We start from the raw sequence: 22426 nt of genomic DNA, 5'->3' as shown, positions 1-22426 counted from the left end.
GGGAGACAGACTCCTTCCCAGGAGAGCAACATGCAGGAAAACGCACAAGCAGAATGGCAGATGCCATTCAAACAGCTATTTTCAGTTACAGAGGTGGCTAGCGACAGCCAAAGTAAAACACATTATCAATACTGATGGCCAGCTAATTGAGTGGATATGAGTGTTCCTTTTTATCTCCCTTCTATATGTACTGTTGCTTCGTCAGGCTTTTCTTCTGCCATTACCATTGCAAACAACTGACACAGCCTGCAACTGCGGTAGTGTCCAACTAATTACATCTTTATAAAGGCATTTTGCCAGTCTAAACTTAGAATTTGTACAAAATTAATCAGCAACTCTAATTACAATATGAATAAGGTTTATATAAACGTCAAATTGCCAAGTCACTGTCCCCATCTCTTTCAGAATTACCTCCTTACCATAACAACAATGGTTCATGGAACTACATACTACAGCAGCATTTTAAAGGCTACACTGTAAGAGTATTTAAAAATGTACACTGAAAACAAAAAGGCAGAAAAAAAAACCCAGTAAATTTGCTTGAATTGGGAAAAACCCTGCTGCCAAAGCCTTTGCTAAATTTGGCTCTGAAAGTTCATTCTAGTTACAGAGTGTAGTCGCAGCCCATCAGTCTAACAAAAAACTTTCTCCTAGATGATGAAGTCTTGGAAAGCAACCCAATTCCAAATGCTTTATTACCAAATGCATACTAGCACAGGGCATGCTCCATAAAGAAAGCCTCACCTAACAGGATTTATGCACCTCTAAATTAGGCATTGTGAAACCTAGCTTACAGGCATCCAGGGTGACATAAAACCTTTGGGGTTGGGCACCTGGCGATGCTTTGAGGGTTCTGGGCTTTCCATTCCATGCATGGAAGAGTCAGGCACCCCAGAGGAGCTGTGCAAAATCCCCAGACCTTAACCTGGCACTAGCTAGTTATAAAAAGTAAAATACAATACCACTGACAGTGCAACAAAGACTGTCAAATACCTGTCAAATACCCTGCTCCATAGTCTAGGCAGACTCAGAACTACAAGACCAGAGTCTCACAAGTTCTCTCCCAAATTAACGCATCAACAAGGAGCTTTGGAACTTGTGGGTTTGGGGTTTTTTTTAACATCTGGAAAAAGGAAGAAATAGTAGTGCCTAGGCTCCCACTTAGGCGTGTGGCATACTGCAATGAGTTCAGGATACAAGTTTATGCTACCTGGACAGTCTCTCTAAGGACTAATTGTTCCAAACAGCTCCAACAATGGGCTGGTTGTAAAAATAACAAGACAACTATAAGAACAAGGAGGAACATCTGGTAGCATGGCCCTACCCCAAAACTAACTGGCCTAGTTGTCATCTACATTGTGGTATTGGTGCACATGCTCTCTTTCTGGTCCACTGACTTCCATCTGTGGCAGTTTAAAGAGGCAATGAACTCTTCTGTACAATCCGGCACACAATCTTGGTGCCAGCCCCCCTTCCTGGAGGGTGAGAATGTGTTTCAACCTCCTCAGACTAAGCAATACAACCAACTATTAAGTTGTATCACACATGCAGGGCTTCTGCTCCCACTGCGCTTTAGAAAACAGTAACAACTACCACAGACGACTTTCATAGTGCACCCAAAAGACACTGACAAAAGCATTATCTACCTGATCTTGGACCATTCAGAGACAGAGGAAGATTTGATGTAGTTCTTGAGGAGGGATGTCATGACATACAGATCTGTTGAGTTCTGCCAAGAGTCAGCCAACATGCAGATAAGCATGACCTAGTTGATATAAAGTACTACTTTTGAAAAAGTTCTTTTGATGGAATCCCTCCTCAAAAGCTCTGAAATTAGCTAAGCTCTCATGCAATGTGGGGAAGGCCCTCCTGTGGATAAGTAACTAAATAAAAGACAGAAATCAAAGGGTAAAATAAAAACCCCACTTTTTACAGTGGGTTGTTATCAGATGTTATCAGCACCTCAAGGATCTGTTCTGCAGTTCGTGCTTTTAAACACATCCCTAACAGAACGGAGCACTCAGTAAGATGTTTAGTTTGAATTGTTCATATTGCCTGCAGACTAAGCCTTCCTCACTCTCCCCAAACCAAAGTTCTGCATGAGCACATAACCACTAATAAATACAAGTGTCTATAAAAAAATACGCTTCAAACTAAAGTTAGAGCCTGCTTGCCCTTCTTACTAGGTACAGAATACGGACAGCAGAGTGCCCACTGAGCCCAGGTTAGATTGCAGGAGTGTGAATTTCCCTAATTCTTCATATTTATTTAACATTTGAATGACTTAGGTAAAAACCAAAGGAGCAGACTTGGGGTCTAAAAGAAAATTCACTCTGGTACTTCACTTTGTTCTTGAATCAAAATATTTATGACATTGCATCATGTGCCAATCATTCACTTCAGGGGATTTTTAGCATCTGCTAACCTTACAGCTCTACCCAGGGAACCACACCACCACCCCAGTAAAAACCATGGCTTTCCAATGGCTCAGCTGCACTGGTCATCGAAGTTCACTATCCTGAAAAGGTTAAATTGCTCCTAGCTCACAAACACCAGCATTTCTGAGAACTAATTCCATTCCACTTTTATCTTTTACCTAGTTAATTAACCGAGGAGAAAATTAAAAGTAAAATATTAAATTCCTACCAATTAATATTTCTATAAAATATTTCAAATTAACATGAAAGAATATGGTAGAGACTGACGACAAAACTACTAAGGAGCAAAGAAGGTGGCAATTCAGATATTTAAATATTTAAAACTATATGTAATTATTGGGAATTGTTTATATTTGCTTTTAAAATATTAAATACTTTTTAAACTGCCTTTTTTTAGCAAGTAGTATAAATGTTAAATTAAGATCTCATGGTTTATTCAGGCTCTGGAAACATTCATACATCTTAAAGAGAAATTCACGTAGGGCTTGTTCTACAACGATAACTGTGAGACCTGGTTTATTTTTACAGACTGTTGCTAAAGCACTGGTGGACTAAGAATAAGTTCTGTCAAACAATTATACTGTATTCTCAATCCATAACAAACAAATACTTTCCATAGATCATCCAAATCAGGAGAATGAAAAGGAACTGTTATTTTTGAGGAATAATACATAAGGACTCGGTAAAGATAAGATGCAGAAATGTCTTAGAGCTGTTAGACACTGGGGGGACACTGGGAGGGCAGAGGGGAAAGCATGAATGTATTAATAGCCTTTGTTCTGACTGAGACAGAGCATACATGTAATGTTCACCAGTTCGTAACTGTCTAGATTGGCTGTAGGGTTTTTGTAGTAGTTGAGAGACTGTGCCTCCTCATGGATATTGCTCCTCTAACTTTAAACTCGAGGGCCTTTCTGAATAAATCCATTTCACTCGCTGTGCTCGTCTGATGCTCAGTGCTCCATATACACTTACGCTGGCCTCGTGTCCTCTCAGCTCAGGATCTCACCGGGCTTCTAGATGCTACAGAACTTCTTGCACACACAGTATTACCCCACCGTGTCTCAACTGCCTGGGGAGTTTTTAGCAAGGTATAAAGCAACAGCATCTTTGTCTTTTCATTCCACTACCTTTCTGTAATTTTGAATTTGTTCTTTCTCACTGCAGGGGCAAACCCTGTTTTTGTTTTGGGCTCGGCCCATCTGCCCTCCTGCCCACAAAAAAACCCCAACAAAACAACTCACATGACATTTATTCAAAGACATGCATGAGCTCTTTTATTTAACATCCTTATCTAGAAACAAGGTGATTTTACTTTGTGTTCTTCTTTTCTCCCACAGGGATAATTTGTATCCTATTCTTTACTGAATATGGAGAGATCTGTTGTAAATGTCTTAAAAGGATGCCCTTTGTTCAAGTTTGTGTATTTCTCAGATCCTGACTGGGTTTTCACGGACCTTAGCTAAAAAAACCCAGACTTTTATTCACTTTGTATGCTAACATTCCCACCTCACTGCTGGAGACAGACACCAGCGCCTGTGCATAGACACTCCACTTTCACCAGAAGAACCCACAGTGACAAATTAACTTAAATCTGCCTTTCAGACAAGCTGAAATCCTGAATCCTCTTCTTCCAGGTTGGACCTCCAAACCAGAAGAGAAAAAGTCTCAGAAAAATACTGTTAAGTCACTGGACCTGAACTTTTAATTCGAAAGCTCACGGGTTCTCTTATCTCCATCTCCCTGTGTTCTTAGTCAAAGGAAACAAATCCGCAAAAGCTCGAATTCCAGTTGACTACTGTTTCTATTAATGCAATTGACAGCTTTTTTTTCTTTTTAAATTAATTACAGACATCAGTTCCAAAACTTCAGGGGGTGTTCCTGGCTCTGCCAAGCTGGAGCACTATTGATTTTTCAGAGTAAAATTTGAAAGGAGAGACAGATGAAAAATACCTAATTGGCAGAATAAAATGCTGCTGTCCTGCAGGAGCTACAGTCAGCTCCAAACTATTTCTCATAGGGTCTCCTTGTCAATGAGTGCAGGAATAAAAAAGATTTGACAATGAAGCGATGCCTATCATCTCCATTACAGACACATCTCTGCCAACTCTGGGACCCCAGTAACCTTTTCCTACTCCCTCCTGTTCAGTTGCTTCAGATGAAGAATCTCTCAGGCACTCCCCTTCCCACTGTTTGCACAGCTAGAACAGCTCAACCCTTTGCTATGATGGTCGAAGTGTAAACTCAGAGTGCACAACCCTCCAACTGGTAAATAGTGTTACGTGTTGGTACAAGTCATCCACCAAAGTGGTGAATGTGTTTAACTAGGAAAGAAAATGAGGTCTGTACAATTGTGCTCTCCCTCTCATACATGCATCTAATTCTACCAGTGACAGGGGACTTGGCTATTTCATCACTTCTTTTCCTGCAGTTCAGATTACAGTGCCTAACAAAGCATGGATAGGAAAAAACACAATCCATGGTTTTCTCGATATCATTTAGGTCACATGAACAGAACATAATGCTTCCTCATTGCAGAAAACCACAATTCTCTCAATGAATAAAAATCCACACTCAGGATTGGCTTTCAGAAGGGAAGAACAAGCCATCTAAAGTCTGCAACAAATCCTCATATTATTTGGAAATGGGAGCAAGGTAAGTTTTTCCTTTGTTTCTAACTGTCTTAGCACAGTAATGGCATAAAAAAAAAAAAAGACAGAAAAGAATTCTATGGCAAAAGACCAGTGAACACACAAGTATGTTTTATATAGTTGAGGATTAATTTAAAATCATATAAGTGATGATCAAAGCAAAAATACCAATTACTTAAGAATTCTATTTATGGAACAGTCCTAAGTCTAGTAGTCATTTGGATGACCCTGATAGCCCGTAGCCTTTTAAATATGGCTTTACTAACACAGACAGGCACTGCGTATGTAATATGCATCATAATGGATTAGGTACACTGTGTAGATTTGCTGAAGTCCTTAGAGTTCAAGCAAGATAGGAACAGCTGAGATCGGACCTAACCGTATTACCAGCTGCACAAACCACTTGTGGCCATTTCACATGTGAGGTCCACTAAACCCTTGGTAGCCATTGCTTTTCTTCCTCCCCCTTTGGAAAGAAACAGAACTGCAATTCTCTGGGTGCTAACACTGTGTACATTAGAAACAGCAGAAACAGAGATGATTCGGCAGCTGAAGCTGCAACAAAGATGAATTAATGGAAAATATTCATTGACAGGCTAGAAGAAAAAAAAAATCATTTACAGTTACTACGTAAAACATGCTGTTCATCTAGAGATTAGACAGATTCCCACTTTGTAGTGACCCCTGTAACATGTGATGAGCATCACCAGTAGGCATTGTTAAAAGGCACTATCTGTAAGACAGGCTAGATATTCTGAAACAAAGAACATTCTGTGCCTTGCAGTCACTAGTTCCAGGCAGAATGCACCATACTAGGAAGCTCAGAAACACAAATAAGCCCCTGAACGTATTTTACCTCTATTAAAAGCCCAGTTATTTCAAATTAAGTGGCTTTTCAGAATTAAAGTCATTATAAATCCCATATGGAAGACCATTTTTATGAGAAGATGTGAAGGGCAAGATCTTATTTTGGCAGCAGCAGTGAAGACAATGGGCACAGCCAAACCTCAGAAAAACTGCCTCAGCTAAGACTGCCCGGCGCTTCCTATTCTAATACCATCACTTCAGTTCTTACAACTTTACCAAGCTGTAATTGTTCAGACTAAAATTTTCCACGCTGGACTCTAGCCAATTTTGAGAGACATTTTTCAGAGGTTTTTTTAGCCTCTTCCAAGAAAGAGGCTAGGGAAAAATACACTGCTTTTTACAGATTAATGAATTCCACTGACCTTCCCAATAGCTTGAGAGCACTAACACTGCACAACGGGTGGGTCACTCAGTACATCTTCCTGCCAACTCAGGGAAAACCCTCCTGAACTTGGCCATGTATAAGTGTTTGTACATACTGCTAATTTATGTATGCAGAAGAGATTTCGATTTTAGCAACCCATTGATCACACTCTCCAAACACTAGGCAGGAGGCAGGGAAGCCATGCACGGGGGATGGAAATGGCTAGAGGCAGACTGAAAGATGCCCAGATGAAGAGCCAACATGAAAGCAGAATTGCTAAGCACCACCTGGGCACAGAAACTTTGATAAAGGGTAGTACAGAGTGAAGGTTGTCTGCTAAAGGGAAGGGGTGGAGAAGCAACAGCAGCAGTTTCATCTAGGAGAAAATGCAGGGCGGCAACAAGCCAAGCCTGCACATTCCCCTCAAGAACTGGAATGAAACCCCACATCGCTGTCTAGCAGACAAATGGTAATACTCAGTATCTGCAGAACAGTAAGTAATACATCCTATTTCCCTGTGGACCACAGAGAAGATAACTACATACTACCCTACTAAAATAATACTCTTAATTCAAACTACAGAGGTCTGTTGGATTGGAAATTATCCATACTGATAAAGAACAACATCTGTTTTTTTCCAACATATTTTTCAAAAGACCCCTAAGAATTTACAAGTAATGGAACAAAGTTAACGAAAAATCAAAGACTGCAAAACCAAGCACTGAAAGTCTTTGCAGTTTTAATTAGGCTTTTCTGTGCATGCATTTTATGAGGAGTTTTTGAAGACACAATCACATATTAAAACTTTCATGAAATCCCTGTTTTTTTTCCCAGCAAACAGAGCTCCCAAAGTAAATTAGTGTAGCGCATGAAACAAGATGCATTCTGCAGACCTTTGCTGCAGAATTCAGAAGCTATGAAATGGAGGCAGAGTTGAAGAACAAGAAAAATTATCCTACAGATGATGCAGCATTTGAAAACTGGTTTTATCCCCGCTACTGATAAAATCCTTTGGGGATGCCAGAAAATCTGGGTAACAGTCTTAAGACCAGAGGATACTACTAACCTGCAGAAACACTTTGCAGAAGAACTAGGGATATGTTTGCAATATGAAGGGGTATTAGAGATGGAAAGTGAGAAAAGGAATCAACTAGGTTAGTGCCTCTAAATAAGTGCCAAAACCGGGTGGTCACATTTGTCTTCTTTCTATGACTGAGCTCATCCAAGTAGAAAAAAACCATCACCTTTCCAGTCTGTTTTGAAATTAAATTATTTTGTAAAGAACTAAATGGGAAAATGTCATGCTCTGAATGTAACTGTCCACATTTTAAAATCAACTTGAAACAGTTTGTGGTCAGCCTCTTAACATCCTTGCCTATGGAGTTCAGCAGAGCAACTGACAAAGTTGGCATAAACTAGAGGCAGTTGGGGGAAAACTAGGAATCTAGTGGTTCAGATTACAGAGTCATCACTCTTTATCTTTTCTAAACAAAGATTTTCATCTCTTTAAGTTGAATCATGACCCACATGCATCTCAGTCTTCTGCCACCTCTCTACTGTCTTACTCCTCTGCAGTCAGAGGTGTAAAACCCTCACCCCCAACCCAGTCAGAGAAGAATAAGTCTGTAATATTTAGGAGACAAAACCACATAGGACTAATAGTCAGTTAGTACTTACCTCATTTGGTGGAACAGTAGTGAAAGGCTGGATGACAGCTGCCAGTGGAATGCGAGCCTGTTTGGCCATATCTGAAGACGACGGGAAGCAGTAGGTAGTACATCGAATGTAACGAGGGCTGGCGTGGCCTAGAACACCCAACATAGCATGGAGAATGAAAGGCTGTTAAAAGGAACCTGCCTGCCCCGAACACAAACCAGAAAAATCAAAACAACAACATAAAGCAAGAAGTATATGTTCTAAGTTAAATGCATGCCTTTTTCCCTCCCATGCAAGCTTCTGACCACCGGTCCTCCTTATAGGTCAGCACATTACTTGGTCTTTGATTTTAAAGCAAAGATTTAAACATATCAAAACAAAAACCACAATTCTTTGCAATAGAAAATAGTTTGAAACCTATCATATCTAAGATCTTAAAAGAAAATAGTAATTCCCAGTGGAACCATCAACACAGTGTATAAAGGAATGCTGCAGACAGATACCTACTATTAACAGTGCTCTAATGAGCTAGCTCTGATTCAGAAAATTGTTTATCTGTGTTATGCTCATTTATCTTGCAAAACATAGCGTGCTAGAATTACCACACCGCTTCTTGTAACACACTTAGCTCAGTTCCCTCAATGAGACACTCTGCTGTGCACTGCAGACAAGAGGACTGAAAGGCAACAGTTCAGAAATCGGCCTCCTTGTGCCCCTTTTTTAACCATCAACCTGCAGATCTGTTCAGTTTCCTGAAAGGAATTTCTTTGTTCATCAGAACTGCATTATTTCATTCTCAGATAACGCCAACAAGTCTTGTTTGTACATTTTGTACAGTTTATCCAAGCACTGACGAATTCGTGCTGGACTAAATGATACCATCGGTTCAACCTGTGTTTAAATAGCAAGCCTGCTGTCAAGCGCAGCACATGGAATACTGTAATTCCAGGCTCTAGGCAGAGGCAAAGGCAGATACACTGGCCAAAACTAAAAAAAGTCAAGTAGACAGCTTGTGTGCTGCCCCTATTGCTTGAACAGGATTTTCCAAAATTTTAATCTTAAAGTATGAAAGTGCTAGTCTTGTGGCATCTTCTAGTATCCATCTTCTAAAATTTCAGAGGAATCCAAAAAGGATTTCCAACTTGAAATTTAAAACCTTGGAAGCTTTTAAGTTAAAAGAAAAGTTGTCTCAACCATTCATATTATTTTAAAGGTCAGCAAAGGCAGAGGAGGTGCTAACCCAAGGTCTAAGAATTCCAATCCCACTTCCCCTCCTTCACCCTCCCCCTTTTTTTTTTTCTTTAAAGGGACTTTCCCATTTCATGTCCAATTTAGAGTAAGGAGGATCATTTTCAGATGAGAAATTTAAGAATTTATTCTTTTTAATCATGAATCACCTAGAAAGACTCTCAAATCAGTAACAAGGACAGTTACCTTGGTCTTGGATTACGCAGTCTGTGGTGACAAGTGGAGGAACCTGTCCTCTTGTGTTTGTAGCGTAGATCTGCCCTCCCCTAGAAGTCTTATCGTTTTCAATTACTTGAATCTGAGGAGTAAGAAGCAAGAACAGTATGAGGAAGGTAAGCCATGCATTCCATTACATTCACCGTTATGCTAACATCTACACCAACTAACACTGTTGACACTGTCTTACACAGAGGTGCTACAAACCTACCACAGTCCAGGCTTCTGGGATACTTCACAACTAGAAAACTATGCACTCAGCTGAGCAGTACAACCCACTTACAACTGCAGGTGCCTGTTGGAACGCAGGGTGATGTTGGGGTGGATAGGACCTGCATACAGTGGACAAATGAGTTGTTTAGAGTAGTGTATCGAGTGCTAGGAGGACAGACCTTTTCAAGAGAGGCCAGCCAGCAAACTGAGAAGACTGATGGTGTGAATAAACCCTTGGTACTGAATCTGGCCTTCCCTTCTCAGATATCAAACTGATGTGCAAGGCTGCACCACTGTACTCAGATGCCATATACGTACCAGGTTATCTTTTGTATGACCATAGTTGTGCCAGCTGCGGCTCTTCATGTACAGGTAACTAATGAGATTGCAACAGTGAGAGGGCTTAGCCCTCATTCCTCCTGCCTAGGCTCCATGCACAGGTGGTTAAGAAAAAACCCAATAATCTACACAGTAGATCACCTGCCTAGCTGAGCTGTATTTCAGCGCTGCCACTTAAAAAGCACCAATTTAAACTCCTGAGAAACGCCTTGGTGGCCATTAGGTAGTATTTAAATACTGGAGCTCAGGGTTTTCATCTTCTAGACTACCATGTTGTGAGCTTCTTCCTAGAAAGAAAGTAAGGGAAAGCGATCACAGAAATTTCTATTAAAAGGAGGCAGCTCTGAACACATACAGATTTACTCTGGTTGAAGCCCAGTTTATAGCAATCCGCAATGTAATGCCATGAAACACTCATGAAGCTGGCTTTACTACTGAACAAAGCCCTTTCCCATACACGTCCTCTCCTGTCCCTTCTGCACAGTCCCTCACCCCTGTTTACGTCTGATACTTTTCAGGATATAACTGAAGTTATCTAAAGCTCTATTTTGTTCCACACCAGATCACTGAGATGACACCAATATTCCTCCTCTTTCCTCAGAGAACCTCTCTTTTCAGCAATCTGGTTTAGAGTGTAGCCAAACAGCTGTGAGAGGCAAGAGGAACAAGACAGGGAATTTCTGAAACTGGCTTTGCCACTGCTGCTGGTATTCCATGGAATTGTATCTTTACACTGCACGTGAATTTCTTATAATAGCTAGGGAAATTCAGAAGCCTCTGTTGGAAAGCAAACATAGAAGAAAACCAAAATTATTCACATAGAGTCTATTGATCATTGTCCAAGATGTATTTCCTAACACACTGGAACTAATCTGGGGCCTATAGCTTTTTTTTTTATTAATTTTTTTGTATTGCAATTTAAATATACAGTACATTCCTCAGAGAGCTTGTTGTAACTTCTGCTTGATTGCATTTCCCTGCCTTCTTGGCTTGTGTACTTACCGCTAACTCTTGCATTAGAAGGAAAAAGGTTTTGCTCTAAAAAGGCCCACTAGCTGAAGAAAGCAAACCACTTTCAGACTTGGCTCTGCAAAGGATCAATGTATCATATTTAAGTCAGTTAGCTACAGAATACCATGATACATTGATCCTGGAAATGATTGTTGAAAAAGCCCAGATGCTAGCTTTCATAGACGTTGTCAGAGCACATATCAACCTCCAACATACGTAAGAAAAATGTAAATCAACAATGGCTACAGATAAGAAGTAAGTTTCTCTGGCAACACTACCGTAATTATATAATGTAAATATAACAAGAGAAATACACATGGTCATACTTACTCCTTATTCTGAATTAGCTTTTTGCCCTTTACAGACATTGACCCAGATCATGTTTCTTTTAAACATGTCATTTTGATCCTCTCTTTGCTGCTTAAACAAACCTTTTAACCTATTCTAACATCGCTGTCATAGTCAAGGCTGTTTATTCTACACGGGTAATTGAAACAAGACATCAGTCCATGCTTTGTGCCAGACCTCCTTCTCCCCCCACCTTTTTTTTTAATTAGGCAAGACTATTTTATCCTTCTCATGTAAAAAAGCACCATACTGTAACACTAGGAATGACTGACCTATTAAGGGCATTTGTTAATTTTGCAGGCACTCACTTGAGGTTTTTTTTTTTTTTTTTTTTACACAGTCGTTTTCAGCTACATTTATCTTGAAAACTGCCTTGAACAGAGGCAACTGCAGTACCTACATTAACTTCTAAGTCATTACCAACAAGCATCTTTCCAAAATCTTTGATATTTTACATCAAAACCATCACTGGATAAAACAGTCTTTTCTAGAAGGACAAAAGATCATCCCAATTTAAGGAAGCAGGGCTGCTCCCCGCTAGACAGTGTCAGGCTTTCACACAAATGTTTTTCCCTCATCTTGATGGAACACAGCATTACTACCACAGCAGAGAAGCACAAGATTCCTTCACCCAGACTAACTTAGAGCATGGTGGTTAATACAGCTTTTTAAGTAGAAAGTTCTAGGTCAAAGCGGCAGGACACAGCCTGCTTCAAGAAGCCCGACTCTCTGAGGACCTTTTGACCTGTCCAGACAAATGCCAGAACCAGTGTGTGTGCATCACAGTCTGTTTTCCCCAGGAGTTCAGCACATTTTCTCCCTCTAATTCAGTCTGCTGTTCTCCATAAAGAAGTTAAATGCAGTCTGCATCTGACAAGCTACTCCTTGGAGTAACAACTAGGCCATTTAAGAAAGATGGACACAACCATAACCTTGTTTTCTCTTAACACCGTTCTAAGAAGTGACACTGTCCCACCAGTGCATGTTTGGGCGTGCTTCAACAGCTGAGCCTCTTCAACCTGTATGAAGCTTAAGCCCTAAGGATATTCCCAGCTACTGAAGTCTTTACAAGGCTGCAGCAACCAGAAGGATGCTCAGGCAAACAACTCCAGTTGCCTGGGACCTCCTGAAATCCAACGGTGAGGTGGCTTTTGAGCATCGGACTTCTCAGCATTTCCAGGATTGCAGTTTCAGAGTTCACGTACCTGTATTCTGCACAAAGCTTACTTTAGGTGCCTACCTATTACTCAGTTTAAGCCTTCAAACTTTCCAGAGTGAAAAGGAAAGGTGATTTTCCACAGCAAATGCAAGTTACCCTTCAGTAACTGACATATTAAGTCATACTAAATGCTCACTGACATACTAAGAATCCTGTGGAGAATTCTTAAAGTATTTGGAGTATATGTCCCATGTTGGATAAAGTTTTAAAGCCTCTTCAGTACTAAAACTAAGGTTATGCACTAGTTTATCCAAAACTGACAGCACAGAGTACAAAACTGCGTGTAAATAAGAAACTGCAAAAACCGGAACGTATCTTGTGAACCAAGCCTTGTAAGTGCAATTTTATATTACAAAGAAACCCTCACCTACTAAACTAAATACAGTATCAGCATTGTTGTTCCTTTAAAATCAGTGCCACATTACTTACTGGGCTTGGAATAGAGTCAGGATCAAGTTTCTTCTGCTGCGGGCCTGCGAGCTGTGCCGGGCCTCCAGGAAAAGCACCAGGATAAGACAGTTGAGATCCTGGCATCTGAGGACCATAGTTTGCTGCAGAGTTACAAATGGCAATCCATTTAAAGTGCTTAAATTGTGTTATCAATTTTTAACATCAACTTCTGCCATACAGTTCATTCTTACTCAGCTAAATGCAACTTCTCCTTCCCTTCTGGTTTCAGCAAGAAACGGATCACTCTGACTCACGCAGTCTGTGTTTTAAGGGTAAGCGTAAGACTAGGTGTGACAACTTTGGCTCCAAACGTCAAGTAGGATGGTCAGTAGAGATTACCACAGCTACCCAAACCAGGGCATTACATTAGTGAGGAGCTCTCCTCTAACACCAGTCAATGCAAACTGGTCTAGTTAGCTGGCTTTTTAGTTGTCAAAATAACTGGTTTACACCTACAAAAAGAGGATTAAATTTTCTTTTTTCCAAGTCAGTAGAACATCAACCACAACCAGTCACAGTTCCACCAGTGATTCTCCACACATATTTTCTTTTCATTTACATAACAAGCATCCTTCCTTACCTTGCTGGGGATGATATCCAGGCCCTGGAGGCTGTCCTGAAAGCTGCTGCAAGTTAGGATTTGGGGGAACAGGTCCAGGGATTCCATCTTGTCTGGCCATGGGAGGCAGCGATGATTGAGCACTAAGGCTATTAACATTATTTGCTGGTGGAGGAACCTGTGATCCAGGTGGTAAAGCGACTTGCTGCTGGGTTGGTGGTGGCAGCTGTGGACTCTGAAGAGATGCCGGATGCCCAGAAGACATGTGAGAGCTCAGAGTAGTGCCAGGACCTGAGCAAAAACAATTAATGTGAAACAATATTCTTGTTGCTTAATAATCAATTTGTCTTATGCGGCAGGTTTTTGCTAGTCTACTACTTCCCGTTTCACCGTGACAGGTTCAATGGAAGATAAATCCACTCACTTTATCTGGTTTACAACCATCTTCCACTTTTGATGCTCAAAGATGAAACATGAGGGAATTATTGTGTGCACACTGGTGAGGAATAGGTGATTGTTTACAAGCTCCAGTTTCCAATCAGAATTAAGAAGACCCCAGAAATGGGTATATGTGTGTGTGTTTTGAGACTTAACATCTGTAAATACTTATTACTTTACAAAACCTGTATTTTTTAGTTAAATTTCTCCCCAAAGACCTATGGCAAAACAGTTTTCAAGAAAGCTAAAAAATAGCCAAAATAAGGTTTGGAGCAAAAGGACAAATGTGTTAATGCACAAATATTGAAATGCATCTTCTGTCAGGCATGTTAATTGGAAAAAAAAAATTCTCATGCAAAACAAAGTCAGGTTCTCAGCTGGTACGAACACACATCACTCCAGTAGCCTTACAAGCTGTGACTTTCAGCACTCTGTCAAGTTACACCAACTCAGACTTACAGATAAGGAAAAACCAGAAGAACAGAATGCAACACAGAGGAGGCGTTTAAAGAATCCACGTCTTCAGTGGTCTGAAGGGGATCCCAACCTTCCACCATGCAACACAATAAGCAACAACATTATATCGTACATAATTATTGCTGAGGGCAATATAAGAAACACTGGATGCCAAAAAAAATTTTTTGCTCTAAATAATGAGTTGCTACATATGAAGAGCTCTAGAGGTAGTGGACCACACCTCATCCTGTATGAAAAGGTCCAAGTTAACTGTGCACTTGCAGTTCAGTACATCAAGGCTGAATTCGAGTCTAAATTAATTTTTCTAAGGCGAAGAAGGTTTTCATAAGTGATTGTACAAACAGAGGGTCAGACCCATGGTAGTTGTGCAGGTTTCATTCAAGTCAAATCAGCAACTCAAAGCCAGGGTAGGAACAGTGATATAGTATCAGTGCAGCCTGCACTGAAAAGTATACCTTTACACATTTCTTACAAAGGTATCAACCACCAACGTTATCCTCATTTTAGAAATTCATCCCCCTGAGCACAGTGGCCTCAGCACAACCAGATGCTAACTAAATTCCACTCATTTTAAAGAAAATGGTAAATTTCACCAGGAAATACTCCGGAAAAAAGATATGACAAACCAGAAAATTAGTGATGGGAAGTAATTTATATGGAAGAACCACATAATCACATCTTTACCTCATGGCTTAGGTTTGAGATGTTTTAACCTCAAAATAAATGCAAGTAAATTTAGATTAAAAACTAAACTAAGATTTAGACAAAACAGAAAGAAACTCTGAAAAGCTGAGAAAAATGAAACCCTGTCTGCACATTATTGCTCATGCCTTGGCTGTTACTGACAGGATCACCAAGTAATTTGAGAAATCACTGGTAACATAGCTGACTGAAGGTTCATTAAACATCAATTCAGAATTAACCCAAGAACATTAATTGAAGGAATAGGATGAGATTTTTTAAAAAATCTAAGAACTTGAACAAATTACAGTAGTCAAAGATTTAATTTTCTGTTTATACAGAGGTTCAATAAGTTTCTAATTATCATAGTCTTAATAGCTTTAACTGAGAAAAAAGTCAATCAGATAAAACTGATTACCATAGCTATTTATCTGCATGCTGTTGAGCTGGTTAGCAAGTTGTGCTGTAGGTGAAGTGGATGCAGTATTTGGGTAGGCTGGTTGTGACTGCTGACTGTAGGGAGGATAGGAAGGTCCTGGAGGTGGAGGGCCTTGAAACCTAAAGGGAAAAATTAGTGCAGTTACACAAAAAAATACAGAAAGCAATCATAATCCTAGGTGGTCTCATACCTTCTCAAGGGTGGTGCTGAAACAGTTAGGGCAGACAAACTCAAGAGAGTTCTGCTCAGAAAACAGATACTTGTATTAAAAGTTATGAAGCACAGAGAGAATGCACTCCTGTTTAAAAAAATACAGTAAATGCTTGTTTGCATACTTGTTAGAAATAGAGAAGAGTGCATATGCCATGGAAAAGAGAGTGCGATAATAACTATATGAAAGCTTGAAGATTAAGAAACAAAAGATTCTGAACATATCCCATCACTCCCATCCTCTTTCCATTCTTAAAAAGCAAGATTCCCTGCTGGGGATGGGTGAAGAGGAGGAGAAAAATCTGTGAAGAGAGGAAAATGAAGTGAGAAACTGTGAAGGAATTCCCTGCAGTACAGGAAAAAAGAAAATGCAAGTAGGGAAAAACTGCTTCATGGTTATCAGATATAAAGAAACATGACTGCTAGAAAAAGAACTGAAGAAAAGAAGGAGTTAGCACACATGTGGTTTATAAAGAGATTTTCTACCACTCTGGAAAAACAAGATCTCAGGCTATTTCCCAAAGAAGATCTACACTGATTTTCCTACAGCCACTTCTAAAACTGAGGAGAAGCCTAGCTGTATCAAGAGAAGTAAAGTTTACTTTCCTTGAAATTTTGATGTGGAAATTCCCTGGCCTAGAATAGGTCTCAGCAATTTGGGAATAAAACAAGATCAAGTAAAAAAGACTAGATGTGCAACTGTCAGGGCAATGACTGAAAGCTAGGAAAGAGAATCAGTATTTTGCTAGGTTGCTCATGTCAACTTGACTCTGTTCATCTTGGTTTTACATCTTCAGGACAACCACCACTTCTCCGTAGGCATTAGTACATTGTCTTTTACAGCTGATCACCAGCCTCTTTGGGTCGTCCTCTACACAGTGATAACACACAGGCAACAAACAGGCTCCCCTATTCTGATGCCTAATAAAACATATACATGGCTTTATTTGAACACAAATAACTATACAACAAAAAAGCACAGAAGCAGATTATAATCTCAACCAAGTAGAGCAAGAAAGTTGTTAAACTGTGTAAGGTTCACTAAAACTAAAATAGCTATAGGTACACAAACTAATGTTGCTATTCCTGGGAGGTAAGCACAATAATTAACGTTTGACAGAATTAAATAAATGAGCTAAGCCCACTTTACCCACTTATAACTACCTGCAATATAACCACTGTGTAATAAAGCTTGGCTATCCCCTTGCATCACCATTTTTTCAAGACTGTTTTTTACAGCTTCCACCTGTCCCTGTTTTCCCCCTCCCCGCTCCTGCCTCCTGCACTTCTGCCTATGAGTTCCGACGGCGGGACAACAGCACTTCAAATGAACTCTTCAGAGTCAGTCTCTGACCTAAGCAGGGAAGTAGCAGTCATCCGTCTGAGAGGGTATAACAGAACTGCATTATAGTGTCTTTAAAGTACCCTGCGGAGCCTTGGCTGTGACCCCACCACAATGAAGCAAAGGCATCCTAAAAAGACAGGGAAGGGGAAGGAACTACAGATAGAGACATCTGCACCAGCTTCTAGTCAAAACTCACTGGCACTATTACACTGTTAAAGTGTAAATAACAACTTCTTGGTACATCACTACAAAGGAGAATTAAGACATCAGAAAGTGAACAAAAAAATCAACTTCTATATCCAACAGCGCTTTTAACACCTTATTGCTGCTTTGAAGCAATGGGTCTAAGATCAAGAAGACAGAATAATTAAAAATAAAATAAACCATGTATGATAAAGAACTGACTTGCTGTGAAATGGAACTTAAGAAGATTACAGATCACACTGTAAGATCTGGCAGTTTAACATCACAGGGAACTGAACTAGAAGATCCAGTTCAGAACTGGAAGGAGTCAGAACTGCTGAAGGTAAAAGGGATGCTGCACTTAAATGTCAGTGAAGCAACCCAAGAGAGGTAACAGAGGTAAATAGCTCAGATCTCATGTATTAATTCTTGAAAGTCACCTGTGTGGCTGCTGCCCTGGTGTACTGGGCCCATTTTGGAAGCTGGTCTGGCTGAACTGATGTGTACCAGGTGGTGGAGGCCCAACAGGAGCTGAAGATCCAAAAGGCACTGTTGATTTTGACATACCTGCAAAAGAAGTAGCACTTTTATACAGAGCCCTGTAAGAAAGCACAAGACTGCCAAGCAGTACAAGTGTACAGCCCTGCTCTGGCAGTAAGAATACTGTCTCTAGGTGGCCCTGCCTGAGCAGGGTAGGGGGGACCAGGTGACCTCCACAGGCCCCCGCCAACCTCAGCTATTCTGCGATTCCATAGGGAAGGACAGATTTTTGGTCAACTATAGAAGCGAATATGAAAAAGAACAGTGAAAAGGAAGCTAACAGCAGTCAGAAACTTTGCAGCAAGAGAACCCAAGAGGGACAGTAAGAAAGAAGCAAGAATGAACAGACCCTGCAATACAGTTTGGGATACTGGTAATTCCCCGCCACCCAGTCCTCTTTATAGGTAGAAGCAAGAGGTCCCTTTGATTTTTGGAGACTGTGGTCAGAAACAAAACTGGGAACAACCTCTAAAAAGAACCAAAAAAATGGCCTCCATATGTAGAGCCTGTAAACCTATGCTAGAAATTGTTCTTATTTCAGATCTAGAACAGTGACAGTGAAGAGACTGTAATTTATGTAAAAAGCAGTGCTGAATAAACAGCTCTTCAACCTGTATTCCTGGAATTATTTTCCTTTAAATTACTCTAACATCAAAAATTTATTTGGTACCAAAACCAGTATTTTTCCCAAGAATTCTAATAAGGCAGTTAGCAGCAGCAGTTCTATCTTCTGACTACATTCAGCATGGGATTAAGGTAACACAACTCCTGCTGGTTTTAGTAAGTTTTAAAGGAACAAGTTAAAACTTTTTTCTGTTTTTATGATAACACAAAAATCAAGGACACCACAGAATATATTTAAAAAAATTTTTTTTTTTTTTTTAAAACTCGGATACTTAGTTCTGTCATTACCTCACCATCTCAAAAGCTAAATTTAATATAACTTATGATAATCTAAATGTTATTAAAATTTCAACAATTTTTTTTTAGATGCTTTATGGAATACTTCAAACTTCTTTAGTATTTTAACTAATTTTCTATCAGGCAAAATATGGAGATCGTGCCTCTTCTGGTCTCCCTATCTTGGCTATGCATGTTAGTAGACTTACAGTGGGAAAGGGAAACCTTACTCTTTGGATATTTTCTAGAGCCCCAAGTCTAGCATGCCCACTTTGACGCCAATGAAATTTGATCAGCATGACTTACATAGAGCAAAACAAACTTAAATTCTATGCTCTCCGTTTTTTAAAATATTTATATATATATATGATATGATATACTTTTTGAAAGATCTGAAGTCACATATCAGTAAGTTAAAATTAATGAAAAGCAAAGGAGAGACAGCCATGTTCATCTGTTGGATGTCATTAACATCATCTGTAGCATGATTATGCAGTAGAAATAAAGCAAATATCCCTTTTGCTTGCACCCAAGTCGCCGTTCCTCATAGAAAGCATTTGTCTCCTCAGTGAAAAGGAAAAGATGGACTCTACTTACCACTAGTTATCCAAATACAGCACTCAGTAAGTGAGGTTAAGTAGGAGAACACCAACTCAAGTTTGTGCTCAAGAAATCAGTAGGACAGGGCTGTGAAGAATACAACCCATTTCTGAGTCACTGCTTGCTATTAACACGTGTGAGTTGAGAAACACTTCTCTGTTCCCAGAAATTGTCCGTTTTTTATTTGTCTGTATTAGGTATTACACATAATACAGCATTAAGCACTGGGTCAGATTGCTCCCTGGACAGTGGAAATCAGACATGAAGGTCAGATACGCATCACACATCAACATCTGAGCACCAACAATAACAGACAACACTAGTGCAGGATCCTCTTGCAGTAGCAATGCAAAAATTAAACATTTTGTGCTGACATGAGAAGAAAAAAGAGATGCAAAATATCTTCATAGAAAAGCAGACTCTGAAAACATATTTTAAGCCAATTTCATACCTGGTTGAGGTGCTGAGTACGAGGAGTTGGGATCCCCATAATGCCCATAATGAAGTGGAGAATTAGGTGCTCCAAAACCTGAAGAAAAGCCTCCTATTCCTGGCTGGGATTGGGAATATGGAGGAGCTGCAACATAGCCTTGTTGACTCATGATGGCAATATTCTCATTCCAAGAATCAGGTCCTCCTTACGAATCTGCGAAAGAGAAAGTGACACCTGCTACTACTCTTCACTTTCGGTGTGTTTCAAAAGGCTGTGAACTGTGTCCCCAAAAAGACACATCCCATCAGCTTTCACATCTTGATTCTGTTGTTAAACAAAAAACAAAACACCCACACCACAACACTCACCAAACAAAACCCAGAATTTGATTAAAAGCAATCCAGAAAACTTTTTTCTAATCATGAGAGCATTCACAAGACAATTTCTTTCTTGAAAATCTGAAGACAGATTTTATGAAGCAGGATAAAAGAGACTTTCAGGAAACTTTCAAAAAAGAGTATCCTGATAATTGCAATCAGTTAAGATTAGAACTGAAAAGTTCTGAAGAATTCTGCATTACTAAACCAGACAACTGTGTCTCATAAGCCTAGTTTTTAGATACAGTGCCCTTACTACCAAGGGATTTGAAAAGTTGCACACTTTGCAGCCTTGATACCTAGCCTTTTCTTTTCCACACGGGACATGTTTTACTCTGACTTCATACTGAATTTAACAAAACCAGAATTCCACTAAGTTTCTTGATGCCCAAATTTAAAGTATTTTGGGAAATGCTGAGGATCCAATCCCTGAATAAGCACTTACTGCTTCTGCAGAGTCCCCATTACGTAGGTCACGCATCCCCAGAGAACTAAAGATACGTAACTTGGGAAAAACTTCTTCACCAAAACAGTTGTCAGGCATTGGAATAGGCTGCCCAGGGAGGTGGTGGAGTCACCCTCCCTGGAGATACTTAAGAGACGCGTGGACGAGGTGCTTAAGGACATGGTTCAGTGGTGGCTTTGGCAGTGTCAGGTTAATGGCTGGACTTGATGATCTTAAAGATCTTCTACAACCTAAAAGATTCTATGATTCTATTATTCTAAACTAGCATTTTAGAGGTTAAATGTTCATTTGAAATAGCATTCCCAACCACCTATACTTCAGATTCTTAGGCTTAAGCCATGGCGTGACCTTTGAGTATGCAAACTGGATGAAAGTAAATCAGGAATCATGCTCCAGAAGCACACACAAAGGCACCTCAAAATCACACACAGCTCCAAGAACACAACAAATTCATGCTGCACTGGCACATGTCAGTAGAGAAAAGCTATGCATATCAGAAAACCCATCTCCAGGCTTCTCATACTATACACTTAAAAAAACCCAACAGTTTTACTTATCTTCCCTGTCATACAAGAAATCACTTTGAGCTGGGTACAAAGCCTAGTCCTCCTCACACACTGCCTCTGCAACCCCCTAAACCACACTCCTCAACACATCCTAAGATTTCTCAGTCGCAGTATTAAACTGTTTCAGACAGGTAACCTTAGAGAGTTGTCTTCTATTTCTTAGTTCTCAAGGTAAACATGGGAGAAGAAAAAAAAAAAAAACAAAAACCCACAGAGAAGCTTCATGCTGCCAGCTGTACACTTTCTTCCCTCCCCGCCTCCATCAGAAAGACGTGGCAGTGTGAGCTTCAGCTGCTTCAGAAGACAGTAAGTCAGCACTAGATTACCTACAGACTGGCACAGACAAATCTATATTTTATATCTATAGAAAGGAAGAGATTTTCACTTTGAGACAACTGCAACAACCAACACCTTCAGCTGCAACAGCATCCAGGGGAAACGACTTCCTCCACAGCTTGCTTACTCATACGTGCACACAAAACTTGCCACGTCAAACTTCCCACTGACAGTACAAAAACGCAGAGGTTGTGCTCAAGACAGACAGGAACTCTAACCATAGGCAAAATAACATCATTTTATCGAGTACAGTTCCAGATTCTATTTAACACCGATCACATTTAACCCCTCATCAAGATATGCAGATATACACCAACACGATGAAAATAGTCTGGAGGCAACGACCAAAAAACATCAACAGAAACGGATCACCTAGGGTTTCAGCAACAGACACACTGATTCACTCTGCAAATTGCACAGCTCAGAGGACCCGCTACACCCGGACCTTTCCCTGCGACTGCTACAAGCATCCTTACATAGACGGACATGAGAACTTTTTTTCTCCCTGTTCCTCTACACACTAGTTCACCTTGCGCCCAGAGCCTGAAGAACCACAGACACTGCCCCACGATTTAATTCACCGCTCTTACAGAATAGCCTGTCACCTTCTTTTTTTTTCCAGAGGCCTGCTGTACCTATGCAACACTCTACCGCAATACCCCTGGGAAGGTGTAAAACTCCACCACGTGCATGCAGAAGATGGATAAGGGGAGGGAAAACAGCGGATCACGGTAACGGAAGGAGAACTATCACCTTATCATTTCTTCAGAGACACCGTGCCTGGTAACCCATAATCTCGGAAGAGGGGCTGTCCCTCCCTCCCCCCGGCATCCTGCAGCCCCAGTTTGGCAGGGCA

At 40.3% G+C, this 22426-nt stretch overlaps 1 protein-coding gene across 1 annotated transcript in view; it reads right to left on the bottom strand.

Moving 5' to 3' along the window:
• SEC24D (SEC24 family member D) overlaps positions 1–20039 on the bottom strand; it is a 49525-nt gene extending 29486 nt beyond the window's left edge. The window contains exons 1-7 of the mRNA XM_010156203.1: positions 19844–20039; positions 17793–17919; positions 15594–15733; positions 13601–13870; positions 13000–13121; positions 9411–9522; positions 7998–8125 (exon numbers count right to left, since the gene is read on the bottom strand). Coding sequence (XP_010154505.1) covers positions 7998–8125; positions 9411–9522; positions 13000–13121; positions 13601–13870; positions 15594–15733; positions 17793–17919; positions 19844–19994 — 1050 coding nt within the window. The 5' untranslated portion in view covers positions 19995–20039. The remainder of the gene's footprint in view (positions 1–7997; positions 8126–9410; positions 9523–12999; positions 13122–13600; positions 13871–15593; positions 15734–17792; positions 17920–19843) is intronic.
• Between the last annotated feature and the right edge of the window lie 2387 nt (positions 20040–22426).

The sequence above is a fragment of the Eurypyga helias genome, unplaced genomic scaffold (genome assembly GCF_000690775.1).
Source record: "Eurypyga helias isolate BGI_N326 unplaced genomic scaffold, ASM69077v1 scaffold3000, whole genome shotgun sequence".
Classification (NCBI taxonomy): Eukaryota; Metazoa; Chordata; class Aves; order Eurypygiformes; family Eurypygidae; genus Eurypyga; species Eurypyga helias.
The sequence above is the reverse complement of the archived record's forward strand: the minus strand, read 5'-3'. Positions and strand labels throughout refer to the sequence as shown.